The sequence below is a fragment of the Gossypium raimondii genome, chromosome 6 (genome assembly GCF_025698545.1).
Source record: "Gossypium raimondii isolate GPD5lz chromosome 6, ASM2569854v1, whole genome shotgun sequence".
In the NCBI taxonomy this organism is placed as follows: domain Eukaryota; kingdom Viridiplantae; phylum Streptophyta; class Magnoliopsida; order Malvales; family Malvaceae; genus Gossypium; species Gossypium raimondii.
The window spans coordinates 17596253-17618210 of record NC_068570.1 but is presented as its reverse complement, the minus strand read 5'-3'; the positions used below and the strand labels follow the sequence as shown (position 1 = coordinate 17618210).

Below are 21958 nucleotides of genomic sequence, written 5' to 3'. Positions count from 1 at the left end.
TCGCGCTCACTTCTACTCTTATAGGTCACTGCTACTGCCCTCCAGAAATTGAATTTTAAATTTGGTTAAAATATGTCATAAGTCCCTGTACTCTATAAATTTGGAATGTAGTCCCTGTACTTTAATTTCTAGGAATTTAGCTCTCTACTTTTCAGTTTTCAATATTCAAGTCCAACTGTTAATATAGTTAAATATATTTTGTTAAACCAAAATTCATTACAATGTCATTTTTTTAGCTACATAGTTATAAAGTGAGTATTTTTTTTTTATATTTCAAAATGTCACACTAACAAAATTAACAAAAAGATTTTAGCAATGTTAATAATCGGACCTTAATTTTGAAATCTAAAAAGCAGAGGAGCTAAATTCATGACAATAAAACATAGAGACTAAATTTCAAATTTGTGAAGAGTATAGGCACCCTTATGACAAATTTTTAAACCTTTAAATTTCGGGGAAAATAATTTAGAAAACGTGTTTTCAAATATTTGGGCCTGGGTGGGAGATTTGGGCTGTCAAGGCTTAGGTACGGTCTTGCCCAGTCATTAATTTAATTTTATAAAATTGTTATTTATTATTTTTAAATATCAATTAAGATATTTCTTTTTGTGGAATTAAAAAAAAACTAACACTAACTCATTAAATAATCATCCAAATTTTAGTGTATTTTTATTTTGAAGAAGGAGAATAATAAGGAAGAAATCCTTGAAAGTTTTCAAAAGTCAAGATAAAATGCAATTAAATAAATATTTGGATATGCTAATTTTTTTAAGGAATTATGCACAAAATAAGAAAAAGTTGAGAGGTAATGAAAAGATAAGGGTGAGAGAGAATATTTCAAACGTTCCTAAATGCGAAAGCACATGTATGTTCATCATCTCTTGCACAATAGGTAAAGCCAAAATTAAGAATGTTATATGTGATCTAAGAGCTTTTATAAATATCATTGTAATAGGCCAATTTAGTCCGGGCTCACAAAAAAATAATAAACCTAGAATAATAAAACAAAGTCCAAGTCCTGTCCAAAATTGTATCATTTGGCCCGATCGGAATGACCAATTACTTGAAAAGGTTGAAGGTTCATCTATAAGCTTGACACATATGGAAACATAATCTTCAAGGATATGCAATCTTAGAAGATAAGATTTTGTAATATTAGAGATTTAATTTGTAGATACCCTTTAATCTTAGTCGTTGATGTAATTAATCTATACCGTTGGATTTGGGGAGTGTCAACTATAAATAGAGGCCTCTCCCTTCATTGAAAAACACTGGAGTTTGGAGCAATAATAATTCTTAAGAGCATTCACTCAAATTTCTCCTTCTCTTGCGTTCTTATTTTCTGTGGCTTGTTCTTATTTTGTTTTTCGTTCATCTTCGTTTCTTTTTAAATTGCTTTCATTTGAGTTGGATTTTGGTGGAGGAATTTCGTTGAATCTTCATATTGTGGGAGTAAGGCTGACTTAAGCGTTTTTTTTAACATTTTTTATTTACCCATTTAATTGTTTAATCATTAATTATTTTGTTGCTTTTATTCGTTTATTTATCCATCAACTTTCTTATTTACATATTATTCATTCATTTAACTATTCTTATCATTCTTTTAATTTTTTTCCATTAATTATATACTTTATTTGCTTTTAATATTATGTCACACATGTTGTTTATTTTTAAAAACTCGTGTTATAAATCATCCATTTTAAATTGTTTGGTTATTTGCTTTAAATTTTTTTCCATATAATATCAATTGCAATTTATTTGTTATACTATCTATTTTTTTCCATATTTTGGCCCTTAGTTTTGTTTTATTCTCATTTTTTTTCCTTTTTAATTCTGTTTTAAATTCAATTTAAAATTAAAAACTAAGACGGATAGAGGAGTAAGAAGCCGGGATATCACAGATTAATGGATCATAACAGTAGGTATGCTATGCCAAAACACAGGCCTTTCTCTCTCTTTTGGCCATCAACAAGGCACTGCCTTTTAGCTGTTAATCTCAATTAATCCAGACTACTTCTTCAAACTCATCTGAACTTAATGATATCTTTTCTAAAGTTTAATTTCTGATGTGCAGGATCCATAGAAATGACAAACACAGAGCATACTCTTAAACTCACGACAGATTTTCTTTTATGGATACTCTCTATTCAGGCTGGAAGAGATGAAGGGGTTTAGAAAGACATGGTTTATACAAACACACTACTATTTTTATTTTTCCAACTGGTTCTGATTTATAACTGAGCTTCCCCCGTCTTTATATAGAGAATGAGAGCTAAGATAAGCAGATAAGAAGGAATCTGCTTTTACAATCACTTATTAAGATAAAGGACATGACTCAGCAGATTTTTACAAAAGTTAAAAGACAATAATTTATATAGGGATAAGCAGATAAGAAGGAATCTGCTTTTCTTGCTTTATCCTAGTGACTCAGCTTCATCTGTGTCATAGTCAGTGTCAATGTCAGAGGTAATATTTAATTCCTCTGCTTTTTGTTTCTTTTCTTCACGTGCCATGTAACATTTGAGCTCCAGCTGTTCAATTCTTTTTTTAAGATCATCAGGTGGTATCACATCATTATTGTGTCTGGTAAATAATGGAACACTAGATCCTTCTTATGTATATCCTTCCAAGCTGGTGTGTCTTGTACTGCTTGACTACAATGCATAGGATACTCTTGAGACCATTCTTTTGGATCTGGTATGTTGGTCCAATATTCATCCAAGGCTTCTTTCAACTGTTTCTGATAAGGCGTAGGTGGATTCTTTTGAACATTCCATGGTGCCTGTGAGTTTCCTGAGGGCCAGATTTCTGAAGGAATGATTTTGTTGATCTGACACAAATATTTCTGCAAATTCTTAAGATCAAAAGGATTTTCATAAACCTCTTTAAAATATGTCTTATGGATCCAAGAACTGGGAAGAGCGGCTAACTGTGTAGCTGGTCCATGCTACATAAAATATTGAGGTTTATAGAAAATGATTATTATCCATTGAACACGTGTGTTTTTGAGGAACTCAAACATGAGCATATCAACCCAGTGTTCTAAAGGATAAAACCATTTTAAAAATGTGGCTAGATTTTTCATTTCAGGAGCTTCTTCATTGTGGATTGCCATTGTCAAGAAATGCTAGAGATCAGGCATAAAGAACTCAATTCCTATGTGAAAAAGATGAGTTAGGTACCAGAACATCCATTTTAATTCTTCAGGGAATTCACCAAACTGGAACTTGATTGGGTTGATGAATGGGTAATCAGGGTGAAGTCCTAAAGGTTTAAGGAATAATCCTCCAAAATTCTTAAAAACATCTGTTTGATAAGAGAGCATCATGTTCATGGCTTCTTTGTGAAATCTTTTTTCTAGGATTAAGCTTAAAACCTCTGGAGGGTGATCAGGATGGGAATTTGGGTTGCATGGGAGAGAAAATGGTGAAGGTGGTTGTTGGGATTGTTTCTTTTTTCCTTTTCCATTGGAGGAGGTAGGTTGGAACATGAAAACTTCAACTGGTTTAGGAACAAGGGTATCAAGTGGTTTTGATTCTGGTAATCTAGTTAAAATATCTGCAAGGACATTGCTTTTCCTTTAATATGAACAACATCAAAGGAAAACCTAGAAAACCATTCTGCCCATCTAAGGAGTTGAGGATGTGGTACTTCCTTCTTTTGAATTGCAGCATCTTTGGAAAGGATGACATATCCATTTCAATGAGGAAGTGATATCCTGTCAGATGAAATTGAAACTTAGTAATTCCATATTTTACTGCAAGGATTTCTTTGAAAGTGGAATGATAATGGATTCCTACATCAGAGAATCTGCCACTTTTGTATCCACAGAGCCTTCTTTTTCTATTGTCTTCTTCAAATAAAACTGCTCCTCAGTATTTGTCACTTGCATCTGTCTGCAAAATTATTTTTTCTGTGGATGGGATCTGCAATGGTGGTAAATGAGATGTTTTCTGCTTCAGCTGTCTAACTGCGCTGGTTTGTTTGGATTTCCAGGGTGGTGGATTCTTTTTCAGCATATTTCTCAAGGGATTTGTTAATTTTGCAATCTTAGGGATAAAATCTCTAAGATAATTAACAATTCCTAGAAACTGTTGGATTTGCTTCTGGGAAAGATTACTGTCTGGAAATTTTTTGAGTTCTTCAGCAATATTTAGATTTGGCTGATATGATCCCTTTGTGATGATCATTCCGAGAAACTCTATTTCTTCTTTACTGATCTGTATTTTCCTTTCAGAAAGCATTATTCCTCTGTCAAGAATAATTTGCTTGAATTTATCAAGGAGAATTGCATGATCTTCTTGATCTGGGCTGTAGAGTAGAATATCATCAATATAAATCAGGGCTTGATCCATGATAGGCTGGAAAATTCGTATCATCGCCTTTTGAAACAGTGATGGAGGTGTTTTTAGCCCAAAAGGCATAACTGTCCATTGAAAGTGCTTGTTTGGGATACAAAATACTGTTTTGGGCCTGTCTTCAGAGCTTATACCCAGTTGCCAAAATCCTGCTTTCAAGTCAAATTTGGAGAAGATGCGAGCATTTCCAAGACTTGAGAACATGCAGTTCTTGTTAGGCAAAGGGAATTTATCATCTTGTAGAAAATAATTAAGAGGTTGGTAATTGATTACCAATCTTAATTTTCCTCAAGCTTGCTCTGATCTTTTATTCACATAAAATACTTCACATGCCCATTATGAGTCTGAAGGTTCAATCAATCCTTGTTCTTGTAATTGTTGACATTCTTCTTCAGCTAGTTTGAGATGGACTGGATTCATTCCCAGATGACTAGCTTTGGTTGGATTGATATCTTCATTTTTCTTGAATGGAAGCTTGATAAAAAAGCTTGGATTTTTCCATAAAGGATGATTGCATTTTTGCAGAAATTCTGAATGAGATTCTACACATGCTTTCTGTTTCAGCTCTTCAATAATTTGTTGAATCTTGTCAGCATCTATAAGGAATAATCTGGGGATAGGTACGTAAGGTTGAACATCTGTTTGAACCTTATTCCTTCTGGTAAGATTCTTAATTGTTTGGCTTTGATATATAAGTTGAAACCAACAATAAGATCTTTTCCTAGGAGTTTTGAGCCCAATACGGTAGTAGTGATGGAGCAAGTAGGAAAAAAATTGGATCTTAATGGGCTTACTCTTTAAGTCTGTGGTAAAAACTTTCCCCGATGCTGAGCTGAAATACTTGGTATGAGGCTCCTACCATTCTTCTGGTAAAATGTCTGGATTCATGATGGATTCTGCAGCTCTAGTATCAATAAAAGCAATCACAGTGATGGGCCTACTGTATTTTTCCAGGTAAATGGAAACTGGAATGTGAGGAGCTAGAACTTCTGTAGCAGAACAGGTTGGTGAAGAAGCATCTTGAGTTGAAGATTTATAATTCATTAGAGTCTGGATCATCAATGATTCACTTGAAGTTGATTCTGAGTCACTGTAATCAAAACTTTAGATTGCACATATTGACTGATCATTGGGTTCATCGTCAATAGAGAATAATGACTCAATATCATCTTCTTCTGATATCTTGTTTCCCATCTTTTGCTGTATCTGTTTGATCATTTTTGCACATTTCTTGTTCTTTGGACATTCTTTTGCAAAGTGACCTTTTTGGTTACAGATATAGCATCTTGTGGATTTATTCTTCTTGGAGAATTTTTTCTTCTTGAGGTACCTCCATCGATATTTCTTTTTGGGAATCACTCGGGAAAATCTTTTTTCTTTTCGAAAATGCCTTTTCTTCTTTGTTGGGCAGTAGCATGATTTGTCTTTGCTACATTTGATTTTGAGATGTGAATCAGTACAGGCTTTGTCTATCCTTCTATCACCATGGAGATAATCTTTAAAGACTTTTCTTCTGTTGCATATATCTTCAAGAGCAATGAACGTCTCTTGTTGAATTTCTCCCATGGTCAAGTTGAGAATATTTTTATTTTGCCTGTAAAGATTTTGATTTATCGCCACTTGGAGGGGATCTGGAAGTGACGAGACAACAGCTTGCTTCAAACTTCGTTTTGATCCAAGGGCGTAAAAGAGTTTCACCATTGCATAAAAATGCTTTGATAAATCTTTCTTTTTGTAAAAACAACATTTTCGCTTGAATAATTCTCTTCTCTTGAGTGTTAATTGATCATCAGGATTTCCAATGAAATAATTATGGAGAATCCTTATTGCTTGAGCAAAATCTGTTAACACCAAAAACTGCAATTGGTTCTCTTGGTCAACTGAATTCCACTAATCTTTCAACATTCCTGTGAATCTTGACACGAATTCAACCAGGACATTATAATGGCTTTCTTCTGTCAGCTTTCTTGTGTCAAGCCATGAGTGGAATTCTTGTAATCTTTCTGGCCATCTGGTTATCGGAATATCATCTAAGGTGAAAACTATTTTCCCCGTAGAAACATGGGGTGTTGATCTTGTGGTTGATGGTTCTCCTGCTTTAGTCATCTCTTCTTCTGACATTTCTTCAACTTTAACACCAGGAGTGGCCATTATGTCTGGAAGACTTTCTTCTTTGCCAACAATTTCTTCTGTAGGGTCATTTGATTCATCAGATATTTCATCAGATGTCTCTAAATCTTCTGAGGGAGTTTCTGATGATTGTTCTGATGATTGTGGTGGAAAGTTTGGTACTGGAGTCGTCTCTGATTCATGAAGAACAAATATTTTTGGAAGAATCTCATGACTGTAATCCTTCAAAAACCTTGTTAAAGGATTAGAAGGATTTTCTTCATTTCTCATCATTAGAGATTTCGATATCTGTTTTGGTAGAGATTCCGATGGTGAGGAGAATTGGCTTTCCTCTTCATCTTGTTGTTTCTCCATTGGTCTTTTTCCAAGTGCCTTCTCTTTTCGTCTTTTTTCTTCTTTGGCTCTTCTTTTTTTTTTCCTCCTTTTGTGTTTTGATTTGCAGATACAAATCATGGATGGTTGGCTTTTTCTTTTCTTCTGGTGGAGGAAAGATGAGTGGTTGTGTCGCAAATGGTCTCGGTTTGTCAGACTGTCTTATGGATGGGAAAAGTTCTATCCCATTTTTTGCAGGTTGTGGTGGTGGCAGCTTTTTATTTTCTTTCAGATACTTGATCTGATCTTTAAGATTCTGGATTTCTTTTTCTCTCTGAGCAAGATGAGAGAAAAAATCTTGTCCTGGGGCTGCTGGTTTAGTAGCAACTTCTTTAAGCCTTTTTTTGAAAAAGCTTAATAAGATGCTTGATCATTTCAGAATTTTCATCTGTGGTTTTCTCTATCTTCGAAACTTTTGTATCAATCTTCTTGACCTTTTGGCCAATCTTCTTGATTGCAGAATTCTGAGACACAGCATTCTCCGTTTGCCAGTTTAAGGTGGCTTCTGCTGTTGCTATTTTGACTTGCTTGCCTTCTGCATCTCCTTGAATTTTTGAAGAGATTTTTGGTACATGAAGGTATTCATTTTTGGAAATTCTTCAAGGGGCGGAAATTCTTGATCATAGGAAGAAGTTGCTTCATACATGTAAACTTTTGGAATTGCCTGAACAGGAGCTGCAGTTTTTTGTTCTTCTTGGCTGCATGTCATGAACTGATTATTTTTCTGGACCCATTTGTTGATTTTTCTGTAGCAGGTCTGTCTCAACGGCTTGGCAAGCCATTTTTGATCAGGGTCTGTTTTTAATATTTTGGCCCTTAGTTTTGTTTTATTCTCATTTTTTTCCTTTTTAATTCTGTTTTAAATTCAATTTAATCCTCACTAGTTTGATTTAATTTGCTTGTTTTTTATTTATTTAAGTATTGATTATTATGTTTTTTTAAAATTTTAAATATGATATTATTTGAATGTTTATACTTATTATTAAATTAATCATTAATATTATCTAAGTGTATTGTATATTATTATTTTAGATTTATCATGTTTTATTATTTGTAATTTATCAATATTATTATTTTAAATTCATTGTTAACATTATTTTAAATTTATCATGTATATCTATTTCAAATTTATCATTAATATTTTAAATTTATTATATACTATTATTTTGGATTTATCACGTATGATTATTCTAGAATTATCATCAAAATTTTTAAATTTTATATTTATTATTATTTCAAATTTATTATATATTATTTATTGTAAATTATCCAATTCATTTCAAATTGTAGATATTATTTGTATTAAATTGTACATTCATATATATTATTTGTTTTAATTCATTTATTGTTTTAAACTTCATCCATATAAATACTATTTATTTTGGATTATACATATTACTTATTTTTAAATTATTTTTATTATTTTTCTATATAATGTATATTCTATTTTTCTTCATACTTCATTTGCTTAAATATTTTTGTATATTGTGTTTTATTAGTTGTTTTAAACAATTTATTAAATGATTTATTTCAATTCATTTCATGTATTCATTTTATCTTAAATTGATTTGTATAATAGATTTTTTAGCCTATTACTTACTTCATGTTGTTTTATTTATGTATCCTTTCTTTGGAATTAAGTTTGTTTTATATATTATTTCAAATTCGATAATTATTATGTGTGTTTGGGGTTTGTACGCGCATATTGTTTAGTTTTCTGCCCATGTATATTATTCCATGTTCATACATTTGCTTTTCAGTTCCGAACATTACATCACAGTTAATTTGATTATTTCATTTCTTTTCATTTCGAATAAATCAAATTTATATCATTGTTAATATTGCATTAAACCTTCGCTTTGATCCAATTTCGTAAAAAAAGGAAAATGAAGTTTGCAATATGTCGTCTTTGGAACGATGAGAAATCGTGCTCTAACTGAGGTTTCGATCTTTCTCGTCGAACTAAAACGGCTAAATATCTTAGTTTTCAAATATACAATAAAGATTTTTTAGCTTACGCTTGGGAATTCAAATGTTGCATCCTAATTTACGGGATACGACATTTTGTCGTCTCGGGATGAGAAGGCTTTTTTACTTTTGTTTAAATTTATCCAAGTACTATTTTAAGATATGTTATTAATAAAGGGGGATCATTTTTAATCTTTTCAAATTTACGACATTCGACTATAAGACATTAATAATCAATTAGGTACCAATTTTGGGCGTTACGAGGGTGCCAACCCTTCCTTGTGCGTAACCGACTCCCGAACCTATTTTCTCAAAATTCGTAGACCTAAAATCGTTTTCAAGGTGATCCGATCACACCTCAATAAAAGATCGGTGGCGACTCCATTTTTTCGTTTTAAAAGTCGATCCCGTTTTTTCAAAATAAAAAATGGTTTCGACAATCATGTCATTATCTATTTATTCATATTTAAATATTGGATCATTAAAAGCTGATTGAATCTAAATTTAGTTGGCATCGCCATCGGTATTGCTATCAGTACAGGAGGATATGGGTTCGAGTGGGTTGAAGTGCATTATCCTCTCATTTAAGAGTTGGGGAGAGGTTATTGATAATTCTAGACATTGTATCAAAAAACAAAGATTAAGAATCATGATACTACGTAGGAAAGGAAGTAAAATAGACAAATACCTCGTAAAAATCTCACTCTTAAAGGATTTAAAAGAATTTAGCACTTCAAAAGAGATCAAAATCATCTAACTTGAGAGATAGACGCATCCTTTAACTCGATGCAATTATATAGACAAATATAAAAAATAATGTCTAGCCGAAGACGTTAAATAAATGCGTTTACAGAAAAACAACTTCGTGGTCTAAGTGTTTTTATTGGATTGTATGTTTAGTTTTGAGTTCCTTGGAATTTTTTATATTTAGTTTCAAGCCTTTTTTTTTTTTTGTTTTTAATTTTTTGTGTTTTTTATTGTATAAGACCAAGTAGGAAGAGCAAAACAAGCATTCAATGAAGTTTTAATCCCAACCGCTTCCTGCCAGTATTTGGGATTAATTGGACCTCATAAATCGAAATGTCCTTTGGGCGGTAAATGACAACTTGAAGAAAATGCACATGGTAAGTTGGGAAAATGTAACAAGACTGGAAAAAGGAGGCCTAGGGTTAAGAATGACAATATGGCTAAACTATGCGGGAGAATCATACAAGAAAAGGAGAGCCTTTGGGCTAGAACACTTATTTCTAAATACACTTCGGAAGATATTAAGGACCTGTCATGCTTCAGTCGCCTGGAGTGGCCTTAGGAAAGTCAGCCACATTATCGAGAAGGGCATGAGATGGGTAGTCAAAGATTGAAAGTAAATTAATTTTTGGTCAAATAACTGGTCAGGTCTTGGGCCTTTAAGAAAGCTAGTTGTGGGTCCCCTTAACCGAGATGAGGGACTTTGGTCATTCCATCAAGTTAGAGAGAATTGGGTTTTACAAGGGATCGACAGTTTCTCATTTGAACTCCCTAGAGAATTGATCTAAGCATTGACAAGCTCACCAACTTCAATTACTGGGAGTGCCACAGGTTCTTTAGTTTGGAGCCCATCCCGTACAAGCCTATTTTCACTTCAAACGACATATGACATTGTAGTCGAGAGAAAGAAAAATATGGCTCTAAGAGGGAACATCCCAACTTGGGACAGCATATGGAAAGCTAAGCTCCTACCCAAGATTAAATTCTTTTTAATGGAACTGCAGCCTCAAAGCACTCCCCATAAAGAAATTTTTGAATACGAGAGGCATTAACGTCAGCTGCCTTTGCTCGCTATGCCATGCTCATGAGGAGACAATAAGACACCTCTCAACAAAATGCTGGACCAATTGACAGGCCAAAAATTCCATGGAGAGTTATGTTTGCCTAGAACCTTTGGGGAATTTGGTTGTTCAGAAATGAAGTACTGCATGGAGGAAATCCATAAATAACTGCCACCAAAGCAAATACCATATCGAGCGCTGCTGAGTGCTTCGCCTTATCTCAACCACCTCGCACCATCTATATCCCAACATTTGTAGACGTATCATGGATTAAGCCACAATGGGGATGGTTCAAACTAAACATGGACAGATCATCGGTTGTGAACCCAAGCAAAGCAAGAGCGAGAGCAATCATTCGAAACCATAACAGAGATTGGGTCATAGGGTCATTTAGACACATCCCTAGTAGCTAAAAGCCTTACCATTAGCAACATAGAGTTAGAGATAGAAGTAGAGTTACTTCTGTTGTTAGCTTCATGACTAATGTTAATTGTACTAATTTATTGTTATCGACTTGGATAAATGATTACAAGATGCTCCTGATCACTATGGAGTAATTTATCGACTTTAATAAATTTTTACATCTTTAGGTAAGCCAATTGATGCGCTGATGAACTAGCCCAACTTGGATCCAATTTCCAACTTTCGGATCTTATTTCTAGGCAAACTCTATGGAGCTTTTTGTATCCGTCCCTCACCCTCACCTCCACCTTCCCTTTCTCATATCTCTTGTTGGAAGATTGTAAGGGCTGTATTTTGTGTTGTATGATTGGCTAATTTTAATCGCTGAAGCTCTTTATGACAAAAAAATAAAAAAAGAAAAGGAAATTCAAATACTTAATTAAACTTGTTTCACAACTGGAGGCCAACAAATTTAGGAAGATGTTAACAAGCAACCTAAAAATTTGTAATCTAAATTTGCCAAAAAACTTTAAAAGAAAACTGTTTCAATTATTTAAGAGCACTTTTATCTTTTCTCCCCATGCCAATTATCCTATAATTATATAAATTTAAGTTTAGAATAAGAGATAATCACATCCAATATTAGTTTTGTTTTGTGTTTTCTTTTTCCTTTCTATTACTAAATTTATTGAATTGCTCCTATTTTTAGTATGATTTTTTTTTGTTAATTTTCACAACCATTAAATTTTGAGTGTATTAGTTCATTTGACAATGATGTCATTACTTTTTTTTAATGGTTTCCCGCTTGAATGGATGAATATAGGTAAGGTGTTAAAATGAATCGAATTAGTATTAATTAAAATTCTTAATCCTTTAACCGTTAGCTAAACTGAATTTTATTTCAAAAAAAATAATTGATTTGAAACATTTCGGTTAATTCGGTTGGTTAACCAAATTAACCAAAATTTATGTTTTTAAAAAAGTATAAAACATATAAAAAATAAATTGATAATGTTCATTTGATCGAATTAACCGAATTAGTAATAACCTAATACATATAATATATAATATCATTTATTAAGTTCGGTTAATTCAATCAATTTGATTAATTAACTGATTTCGAACTGAATTAATTGCTAATCGAAATTCCAAAAAATCTTTAATCGACCTCCGACTTAACTGGATCAGTTAACCGACAGATTAATCGAATTAGATCGATTCAGTCAATTAATTCGATTTTAACTGAAGTTTGAATACCCCTAAATATAGCTATCAAAACTATATATAAAAAGAAAATATTAATCTCAAATTTAAATTGGTTAAACACTAAGAAAGAGAGGAAATTATTACACTTCAGTATTCTAATTATACCCTTTTCAAATAAAATGTTTATTTAGCATATTAATAATCTCGAGGTTATTTATTTTAATTAATTTTAAAAGTTAAAAATAAACATTTTAATTAAAAGAGTATTTTATATTAGTCAATAAAATGTATCCTTGAAATTATTTATCTACACAATTTTTCCCCGAAATTACTCCAATAATGCGAAAAATCAAGAATTAATATATTTATTATTAGGAAAACTATATGGTTGGTTACCAATTTTCATAAGTTTTAATTTGGGCACCAAAAATAAATTTAAAATATAGATATTATCGTTACATAATTTTATCATTTTAGTCACTCTCGTTACATATTTTTATTATTTTAGTCATTGCACACGTTTATTTTAGTCACCCGACTTTTATAAGTTTTTATTTTGGCCACTCATTTTATCTTTTTTTCTTTTAAGAATTTTAGTTTTTTAGTAAGAGGAAAAATGAAAATTTTACAATAGAAAATATGGACTAGAAAAACCAATTTATCTTTTTAATTTCCTTTATCTTTTCCTTTTTAGAATTATTTCAGATTTTTCTTAGTAAAAGGGAAGAGAAAACTTAGGGTTTTATAATAAATTACTTAACTTTTTTAGGAAAACTTGAGTTTTACACGAAAAATTAATTTATCTTACTTAAGTTTTTATAGGAAAACTTGAGTTTTACACGAAAAATTAATTTATTTTTTTTCATTTCATTTTTCCTTTTAGAATTAATTTTATTTTTAGTAAGAGGAAACACTTGGGATTTTACAGGAAATTACCTGAGTATTTAGAGGAAAACTTGGATTATTAAGGAAAAACCATTTTATCTTTTTAGTTTCCTTTATTATTTTTAAAAAAATTAATTTTAGTTTTTTCAATAAAGGGAAAAACTTGGGGTTTTATAGGAATTATTTGAGTTTTAAGGAGAAAACTTGAGTTTTACATGGAATTGAGTTATAGGTGAAAAACTTGGGTTTTATCTCAAGAATGAATAACTCAATTCTATGTAAAAGCTTAATTATTTTTAAGAAAATGAAAATTACTAAAGTTGGGAGACTAAAATGAGCGTATGTAATGACAAATTAATAATGTGTGACTAAAATGATAAAATTATGTAATGATAATGGTTAAAATGATAAAAGTTAATTTGTAATGACAACGCCCATATTGCAACTTATTATTATTATTATTATTATTATTATTATTATTTTGATGCCTAAAATAAAAATTTATAAAAATTAAGTCATAACTATATAGTTTACCCATACTATTAATACGACACTAATCAATAAATTTGCTACATGTTCACCGTGTAACATGCCTTTGATAATTGTTTGACATTCTTAGGGTTGCAATATTAAGATGGAAAATTGTAATATTAGTTATCCCTATACTCCAACGATTAATTGAGATTTCAAAATTCTAAGGATTTAAGTAAAAAACAAAGAGAATGAGGATATTCTGGTATTTGATGCATATTTTGTCCACCTCCATTAGCATCCTATCTTGGTTGAATCTTTCTACAATTTTGATCTATTCCACCATTAGTAAGACACATGATCACAGTAATAGATTAATTGAACATTTTTGTTGTTTAGAAATTTAGACTGTCTAAAAATAAAGATTGGTGGTTATAGTTTCGAATCCACCCTCAAAAATTTATAGATGGTCAATCTTTCTTCACTTCAATGCTAAGGCGCCATTGCTCCTCCACAACAACTCCTATCAAAACTTGATGATTTTATTGAATTTTTCCTACATTTAGACTGTCCAATAATATCTTCAGTTGTTGTCTTAAACAAATGTGTAAATTTATTAATTCACCTCGGGATTTTAACGCCCTTTTTAGACAAATAGCATCCGAGTCTAAGCAAGCAGACAAAATCCCGACACTGTTTGCATTTGCACCTTTTATTTATTGGGATAGGGTTTGCACCGCCTCTACTTAGCCCTGACCAAAATTGTAAAGTTTCATGTTATAAAACTGAACTAAAACGTTTTAAATAAAATGTTCAAAATATTATCTGACTTTTAATTTATTGTATTTAAATATTTCTAAAAGATAATACTCTAACACTTACCGCTCAAATCACGTTGATTCAATCAAACATTTTAGCTTCGTTATAACTAACATGAGGTTTTAACTGCATTTCAACTAAACGTGTATATATATTTCAAAAGGAAAACCTGTTGTATCCAAAATAAATAAATAAACGTGGATAAAATAACTTTTAGTTTTAAATTTGATATTTTCTTTTTCAATTTCATCTTTGAATTTTTGATCTACTCTAGTATTGGAAAATTTTCTTGAATTTTGTTAAGTATAACGATGCAGTACTTTGAAATTTTTAAAATTTATATAAAACCTAAAAATTTTTAAAATCATATTTTGAAAGAAGGACCAAATTAGAAAAAGAATATAGACAAAACAAATTCAAAGATTAACGTAGGAAAATTTGAATAGTTGAAAAATTAAATGTTATGTTATCCGATCTATACATCCATGAAATGGTTATCAACATGATAAAACCCTAACTATAGCATTTTAATTCCAAACTTTTTATTGGCCTCTGAAAAATATTACCAAGTTAATTTGGTATGGTGATTTGATTTGTGTTGAATGGTAAAGAGGATGTAAATGGAAAAAAGTAATGTTGGGATAATTTTAGATTTTAAATTTAATTGAGAAGTAAAGTGGGATAAGTTGTTGGAGAAAAGAGAATGATAATGTTAGGAAGCTATTTATGATGATAATGGAAAATGCATAAATCTATCCCTTGAATCTTATATTTTCAGTCAAGGTTAAAAATGAAAATCAAATTCAAGAAATGTACGTTGAATACGTTCGAAGCAATCAAATAATGCTTCTATTAATTTTATATATAGATGAACATATGTGAAAGTTGTTCCATTATATAATAAAATAATTGAACTATAATAAAAATTGAAAGAAATTAAGTGCTTATTAAAAACTATGAAAATGAAGGTACCAGAGGAGAACTTTATTTCTCAGCATCATATGTAGAAGTTGGGAATCTGACGAACCATAACCTAACCTTGCCATGGTGTTTGACTGTGCTGGTTTTGTTGCCCAAACCTTGAAGAAGGGTTTAAACGGTGATTAAGTGCAGCTAAGTTGGGGAAATCTCTATGGGGAAATGCTTTAAGACCCAAGAAATCTCTTGTCATCCCATCATTCCCTCCCATGTTATTGCCTTGGGAATGGGATTCTTTTGCTTTTGAGAGATGATCAGTGGTGGGTTCTTGAAAATCAATGGGGTTTCCTTTGGTGTTCCATACCCTGTTGAAAGACTGTTCAAATAATGAAGATCCGTCAAACCCAGTAGATAAAGAACACATCATATCATGGAGTAGAGAATTTGGAGCAGCAGTGGGTGACTGTTCCATGAAACGAGAGGTGATAGCTGCTGCAGCTTTATTCCCCAAAGATGCCAACCCATGGGGAGAACCACTTCCAAGGTCTTCACGTGGGAATAAACCCAGACCAGAACCAGCTGTAGACAAGGCAAAAGACGTGGAACCACTGGTTCCTCCTGACATGTAAGGTCTTTGCATGGAAGCCATAGCCGCTACTGGTGATTGTAGGGGTTGGCTCATAGTCACACCCATTTGAGCTGCTTTCTGCAGGAGTGCTGTTGCAGACATGTGTGGAGATGCTGTTTGGGTCTGGAATGGAGGAAGAAGTGTATTAGAACCAGTGTTTTGGCTAGGGTTTTCGTTTTGTGACAGTGGGTGATCTAAAAGGTTTATTGATGGGGGACCAGGCCATGGTGGATTAAGGCTATCTTCTGTTGTTGGTCTTGCATTGAAAGGATGTTCTTCTCTTTTCACTGATAAGCCATGGAAGTCGTGGCTATGGAGTTGGGATTGCAGATTGTTCATATGTGAAACTGAAGAACCACCAGGTACTTGCTGTGCTGGGCCTGTAATTGCTCTTGCACTCTCCTCAGCCAAGGCATCGCAAAACGCTCTGTGAGTGATGAAACTGTCCCTTCTGTATCAATCCCCCCCGCCCCCCCCCAAAAAAAAAAAACAAAAAAACAAAAAGAGCATCTCATCAGCAAGGGATCCAACATAAAACAGTGGTGTAATAGTACCTTTCTCATGTGATCAACTTTTTGTATCCTCACTAGTTTTTCCCCCCTTAGGACAAAAGACATACCAGGTGTAAGTAACCATCAAAAAGTTACTAATTTCTTAATCTAAGCACCATTCTCTTGTTCTCGTTGGCCATTAGAATATTGTTTCTCAAACCCCTTTCTGAACATTGTGCTCCACGAGGCTACTACTCTTTTACTGTTCTTGAAATTAATACTCTATACACTGTGCTATGCAAATCATGTGAACCTGGTATGTACTGCTACCAGCAGTCTGTCACCCTTTATTCTTCCTACATATATGTATGCATATATCACATACAATCACATAATACAAGATAACGTTATGTGCATGCAGAAGAATGAAGGTTGGCAATCAGTTGAATACTCAATAACACCTTAACAAGCACCAGTGTTTGAGCTTCACCGACAGTTCCATTTAAAGGGAGGTTTGTATTGTAAATATCACTATCCGTCTTTTCTAAAACTGAGTGACATTTGATTTGTAAACTTAAGTGGGTTACTCATAGATGAGGTTATTGTTGAGTTTACCTGGAGAAAAGGGTGCCGCAGTCACATCTATACTCTCTGGTGCCACAAATTTTGGAATGAGCTTTCCAGTCAGATTGAACAGCGTAAGTCTTTGAACACTTTTCGCATTTCCATTTCTTCTCACCATGCTTTCTGCAGAAGTGTTTCTTGATCCCCGTGAGGTCTCCAAGAGCCCTAGCTGGGTCATGGTGCACGCATGTTGTCTCTGGGCACACATACACCTTCTTCCTCACCACTTCCTTGTTTGTTCTTTGCTTTAGTTTCCATGGCAGGTTATGCCCTCTCCTATGGAGCTGAAGGTTCTGGTCTCTTTGAAACCCTTTGTTGCAGATCTCACACATGAATCTATTTGTTGCCAACAGTGTCTTTGGGGACAAAGCTATGACTTCTGCATCTGGGTCTGAATGCGAAATAAAAAAAAATATAGAGACCCCAAAACGGTAGAATGATGTTTGATTAATTTAGAGAAAATTGATATTAACCTGGGTTGCCTGGAAGATTTCTCTTCTTCTTTGCTGCTGCAGGTGCTTGATTTGTTGAAGCAAAAGACTGTTGTGGTGGGTACAGTACTGTGCCTGAAGAAGCACTAAATTCACCAGATGTTGAAGTCAAATTGGACATACTCTCATCCATCCCTATTATATACTTGATCACTGGATTTTGTGATGATGATACAAATTTTATATATCTATACACACATACAAAAGATTCACTTGATGACAACCCTATAGACTTCTACATATATTATTTATCAAACTTTATAATATATATATACCTATGACAGAAAGTTCTGAGATCTGCTTATGAACCACTTATTTAGAAAGGCTGTTTAAAGTGGAAAGTAACAAATAATGCAAGAAGAGTAGCTGATCCCCTTCCTCTACCAAATCCCATATCATCTTATTTTTGAATTTCTTAGTATCTTGCTGGTATTCTACTGGGTTTTTTTTCTTTGCTTTTAATTGCAGTAAGTTGTTGAAACTTGAATTGAAGCTATGCCTATATATATAAACAAAGAGAGATGATGTAAAAAATGAAAAGAAGAAAGACTAGAGTGAAGAAAGACAAGTTCCAAAATGGATTTTGGCGCCCCCCAAAACCTTAAAATCTTTGCTTGTTGCAGATGAAAACTCCATGAAGATCAATGAACAAAACGCCATATACTCGAACCCCAAAAGAGAACAGAAAGAATATTAAAAAGAAACTGGAAAACGTGAGAGAGAGAGCTGAGGGGAAAGGGAGAGAGGTAGAGATGTGGATGAGAATTGAGAGGAGAGATTCCTGAGAAACAAACACTCCACTTATTATCCCATAAAAAAAAAAAACCAAAAAGCCAATAGAGGTTTGCTTGTTTGTGACCTTTTCACTTTCTGTCTTTTCTTGTGTTTTCTTCTTAGTCTTACTCTCTCAGAGGAAATAAAATAGCAAAACAAAATAACATTTTTTCATGCTGGTTTTTTTTTTAATAAAAAGAACACTGATTTTATTCCCCATTTTCACACCACCTTTCCTCTTAACATAAAAAGTAGGCATAAAGTAACCCAAATAAAAAAGATGGTAGTAGTATTTTACTTGCCCGTAAGTAATCACATGTAAAGGATTAAATTGAAATGAATATAGATTATGTATGTCATACATATTAGGATTAATTCTATAGTATGTCCTCCAGTTTTAAATTTCAAAGCATTATAATTGAATTATTAAAGTATTCCGTGAACGTAGTTGTTAGGAAGGGCATTAAATATTAGTTCAAATTTAGTGTATTAAATTGTAAACATGAGTATATGAATAGCTTGAATTTGCCATACTAAAAATGAAATAACTCTCTTAAATCTTATTAGTCGGGTGAGGCTAAGAATTTGGTGTAGAAATTTGCGGAGTTAAAAACCTTTGTGCTAAAATAACTTAAATTGAGGAAGGACTGAAATAAACTTTTATATTTAATCAAGAGGTTAAAAGAGATAATTAAATTTTAATAGAGGCTAAAAATGCAATTGTACCTTTTAACCAAGGGGCAAGTCCTTTTGAAATCGCTTTATATAATTTGATTCATGTCAACTCCTATAAATTGACAGTTAAGTTGATGGAAAAATTCATTCATATAATTTGATACTTTGAAAATTGTTTAAAGTTACAATAATTTGGGAATGCGAATTAATCCTGTATTTAAGAAAATTGAAAATATTTATGTACTTAATACATGGACAACTTAGATTGGATGTGTCAAAAGAAGAAATAACTCTTCACTATTTTTAACGCTTTAAACCTAAATTATTAATGCAATAAGTATATACGTATTTACAATTTGATCTACATACTTTGAATATGTTTCAAGGTAGATCTAATCTGGGACTTTAACACCAATAAATTGACGGTTAAGTTAATAAGAAGTTGTGATGGATATAATATTAATATTTGAGGATTCAGTTAGAATGAAAACAAAAAATAGGGGATGTATGAGAGAATTAAGCCTATATTTATGTAAAGAAAGCAAAGTTGATTACAGGCTTTTTAAGAAGGGATAAAAGAGGTTAGAAAGCAAAACGTCTTTCGTCTGAGAAACCTTACATAAAACATGATTGATTCACTGATTGAACACCAAATTCCAGCAGAGACACAGTTCCCAAAATTCTTTCTTTCTTTCTTTTTTTAAAAGCATACAAACCCTATAATATGTAAGTACGATTTAGTGTTTTGGATCAACTTTGTAACTTCATTTATAAAAGCCTACAACTGTATTATATCCTTCGGAGAAAATTCAACATAGAAAAGAGGTCGGTCCCCAAATATGCTGCCCAACCCATCATCATCGCTTAAATTATTGTGGGTGTGAGAGAGAAAAAAATTGATAGTTGACAACAACACGAGGAGGATAAAGTATGAGAATTTTTTAAATTTATTAGATTATTTCGATTTAGGCTAGTTTTAAATTAGAATAATTCTGGGTAGTTCAAGTTTTTTTTAGTAATTTTAGGTTTCATTTGAATGATTTTGGGGTTTGGGATGGTTTTGAGTTTTTGTTAGTTTAAGTTGATTTGAGTTTGAGTCGTTGAATCTTAATGTAAAATCATGTTGAGTTGGATTTAAAATTTGAATAGATAGAATAAGTTAGAATTGAAAGATTTAATCTATACTAGATTATGGCACACGATTATGTGATGCAACGAATGTATTCATAAAATATCGATTTAAGAATTAAATGATATTTTGGGTTCAAATCTATCACATATATTTTCTAAATTCCATATGATTTGAAATGACAAAATATCTCCACAATTAAGTTTATTATTTTGTAAAAGAAATGAGTTTTAATAATTACTCAATTGAGTTGAGATTCAGTTAAAAATGAGAAGGAATGAGTAAACCCTTAAATATAGTGTAGATATATAATAAAAGAGTGCATTCAAATGCATTTTAGAAAATCCGTAATTATAAATAATACATATTCCAACAACTATAACTAAAATGAACTCAATACAAAGTACAATCAAATTAAATATTTATATCTAAACTAGAATAATTCTAGACATATACCACCCATAATAATTTTTTAAAAAAAACCCACACAAGCTCAAATTTTCGTTTTAATTAAAATTATTTTTCTTAAAGTATGGGGTTTTTTTTTTGTGATTTTGTCTTATGATCCCTCCTTATTTCAAAAAAGAAATTATTTTTTCTTCAGCTCACCCTGTTTCTTGTTAGACCTAGTTTAGTAATGCTTTTCAAAACTACTTTTGGGAAGAAATTAAAATTTTCAACTTATGAAAAAAAGTACTTTGGGGCCAATTTTTAATTTGGAAGAAACACTTTTTTCTCTAAAAACACAGCTTGTTTAGGAATACATTTGTTCCAAAAGTACTTTTTTCCCAAAAATATCTTTTAGAAGCAATACTAAACTCGCCCTTAGACACAACTGGAATGGTGTGAATTAATTTCCCATTTTGACTCAAATTTTAAAATTGGTTTCATTCATCTATAATTTGGATTTAATTATAAAATTTAATATGAATTTAAAAGGATTTAAATAAAAAATTATTCGAACTCAAAATAGCATATATTTAAAATGACCTAAATTCGAATGAAAGAATCCACCCGAAAAACTTAACTAATAATTTCGAAGTAACTAAACTTATAATAATTAAAATTCAAACTTGAAAATAATCCAAAACACAAATTAACAAGAGGGGTGGCATCTTAAAATTTTGCTCTGTATAGAAATTCATATTTGAGGCAATAAAAAGGAGAAAAGGTTTGACCAAAATGGACCACGGTCCACTCCGCGCACCCAATATAGATCTTACAAGACACAAAATAATGTGACATGTTTTTTTGGAGATACATTGTCTATATTATTTATGTTTCACAGTAGCTTTTTGTCTTCACACTACCAAATGGGTGGATTTAGAAAAGGGGAAGTTGTGTTTAATTTTGTTTTCATTTGTCATTTTCAGCTTTTACATTATTTACTAATTTTAGTTTGATGGTTGTACTATAATTATAGTTTCTTCCCACCATTCCATATAATGTACATATGATTCCAGCTCATAATTCCCTTCTTTTACATACTTTATTATTCCAATATCAAGCCATGCTTAACAATGTTTTTACCACAAGTTTTTTATTCCAAGGATCGAGATTAAGTTATATATTTTTGTAATTTCATCATTATATATTTATGATTTTAAAAAGGATTAATTTGAATTCTAAAAATTTTGAGAGTGACTACATATTAATTTAAAATTTTATAAATTTTTAGAGTAATTTTCCATTTTGACGGTCGCCTCTGATATGCTTTATCAAGGAGCCCTTCGTTGAAAGGTTGGATGGATCCAAACCGCCCCTGTAATATAAAAGGCATTAGTAGTTGATTCGCTAGAATGCTCATTT

The 21958-nt window shown here is 31.9% G+C and overlaps 1 protein-coding gene across 1 annotated transcript; it reads right to left on the bottom strand.

Moving 5' to 3' along the window:
- Positions 1-15232: 15232 nt before the first annotated feature.
- On the bottom strand, positions 15233-18444 carry LOC105773562 (protein indeterminate-domain 7). The gene is made up of 3 exons (XM_012595565.2): positions 17554-18444; positions 17072-17471; positions 15233-16416 (listed from the first exon to the last, which is right to left on the bottom strand). The coding sequence occupies exons 1-3, from the start codon at positions 17702-17704 to the stop codon at positions 15453-15455; spliced, it is 1515 nt and encodes a 504-aa protein (XP_012451019.1). The 5' UTR covers positions 17705-18444; the 3' UTR covers positions 15233-15452.
- Positions 18445-21958: the final 3514 nt, after the last annotated feature.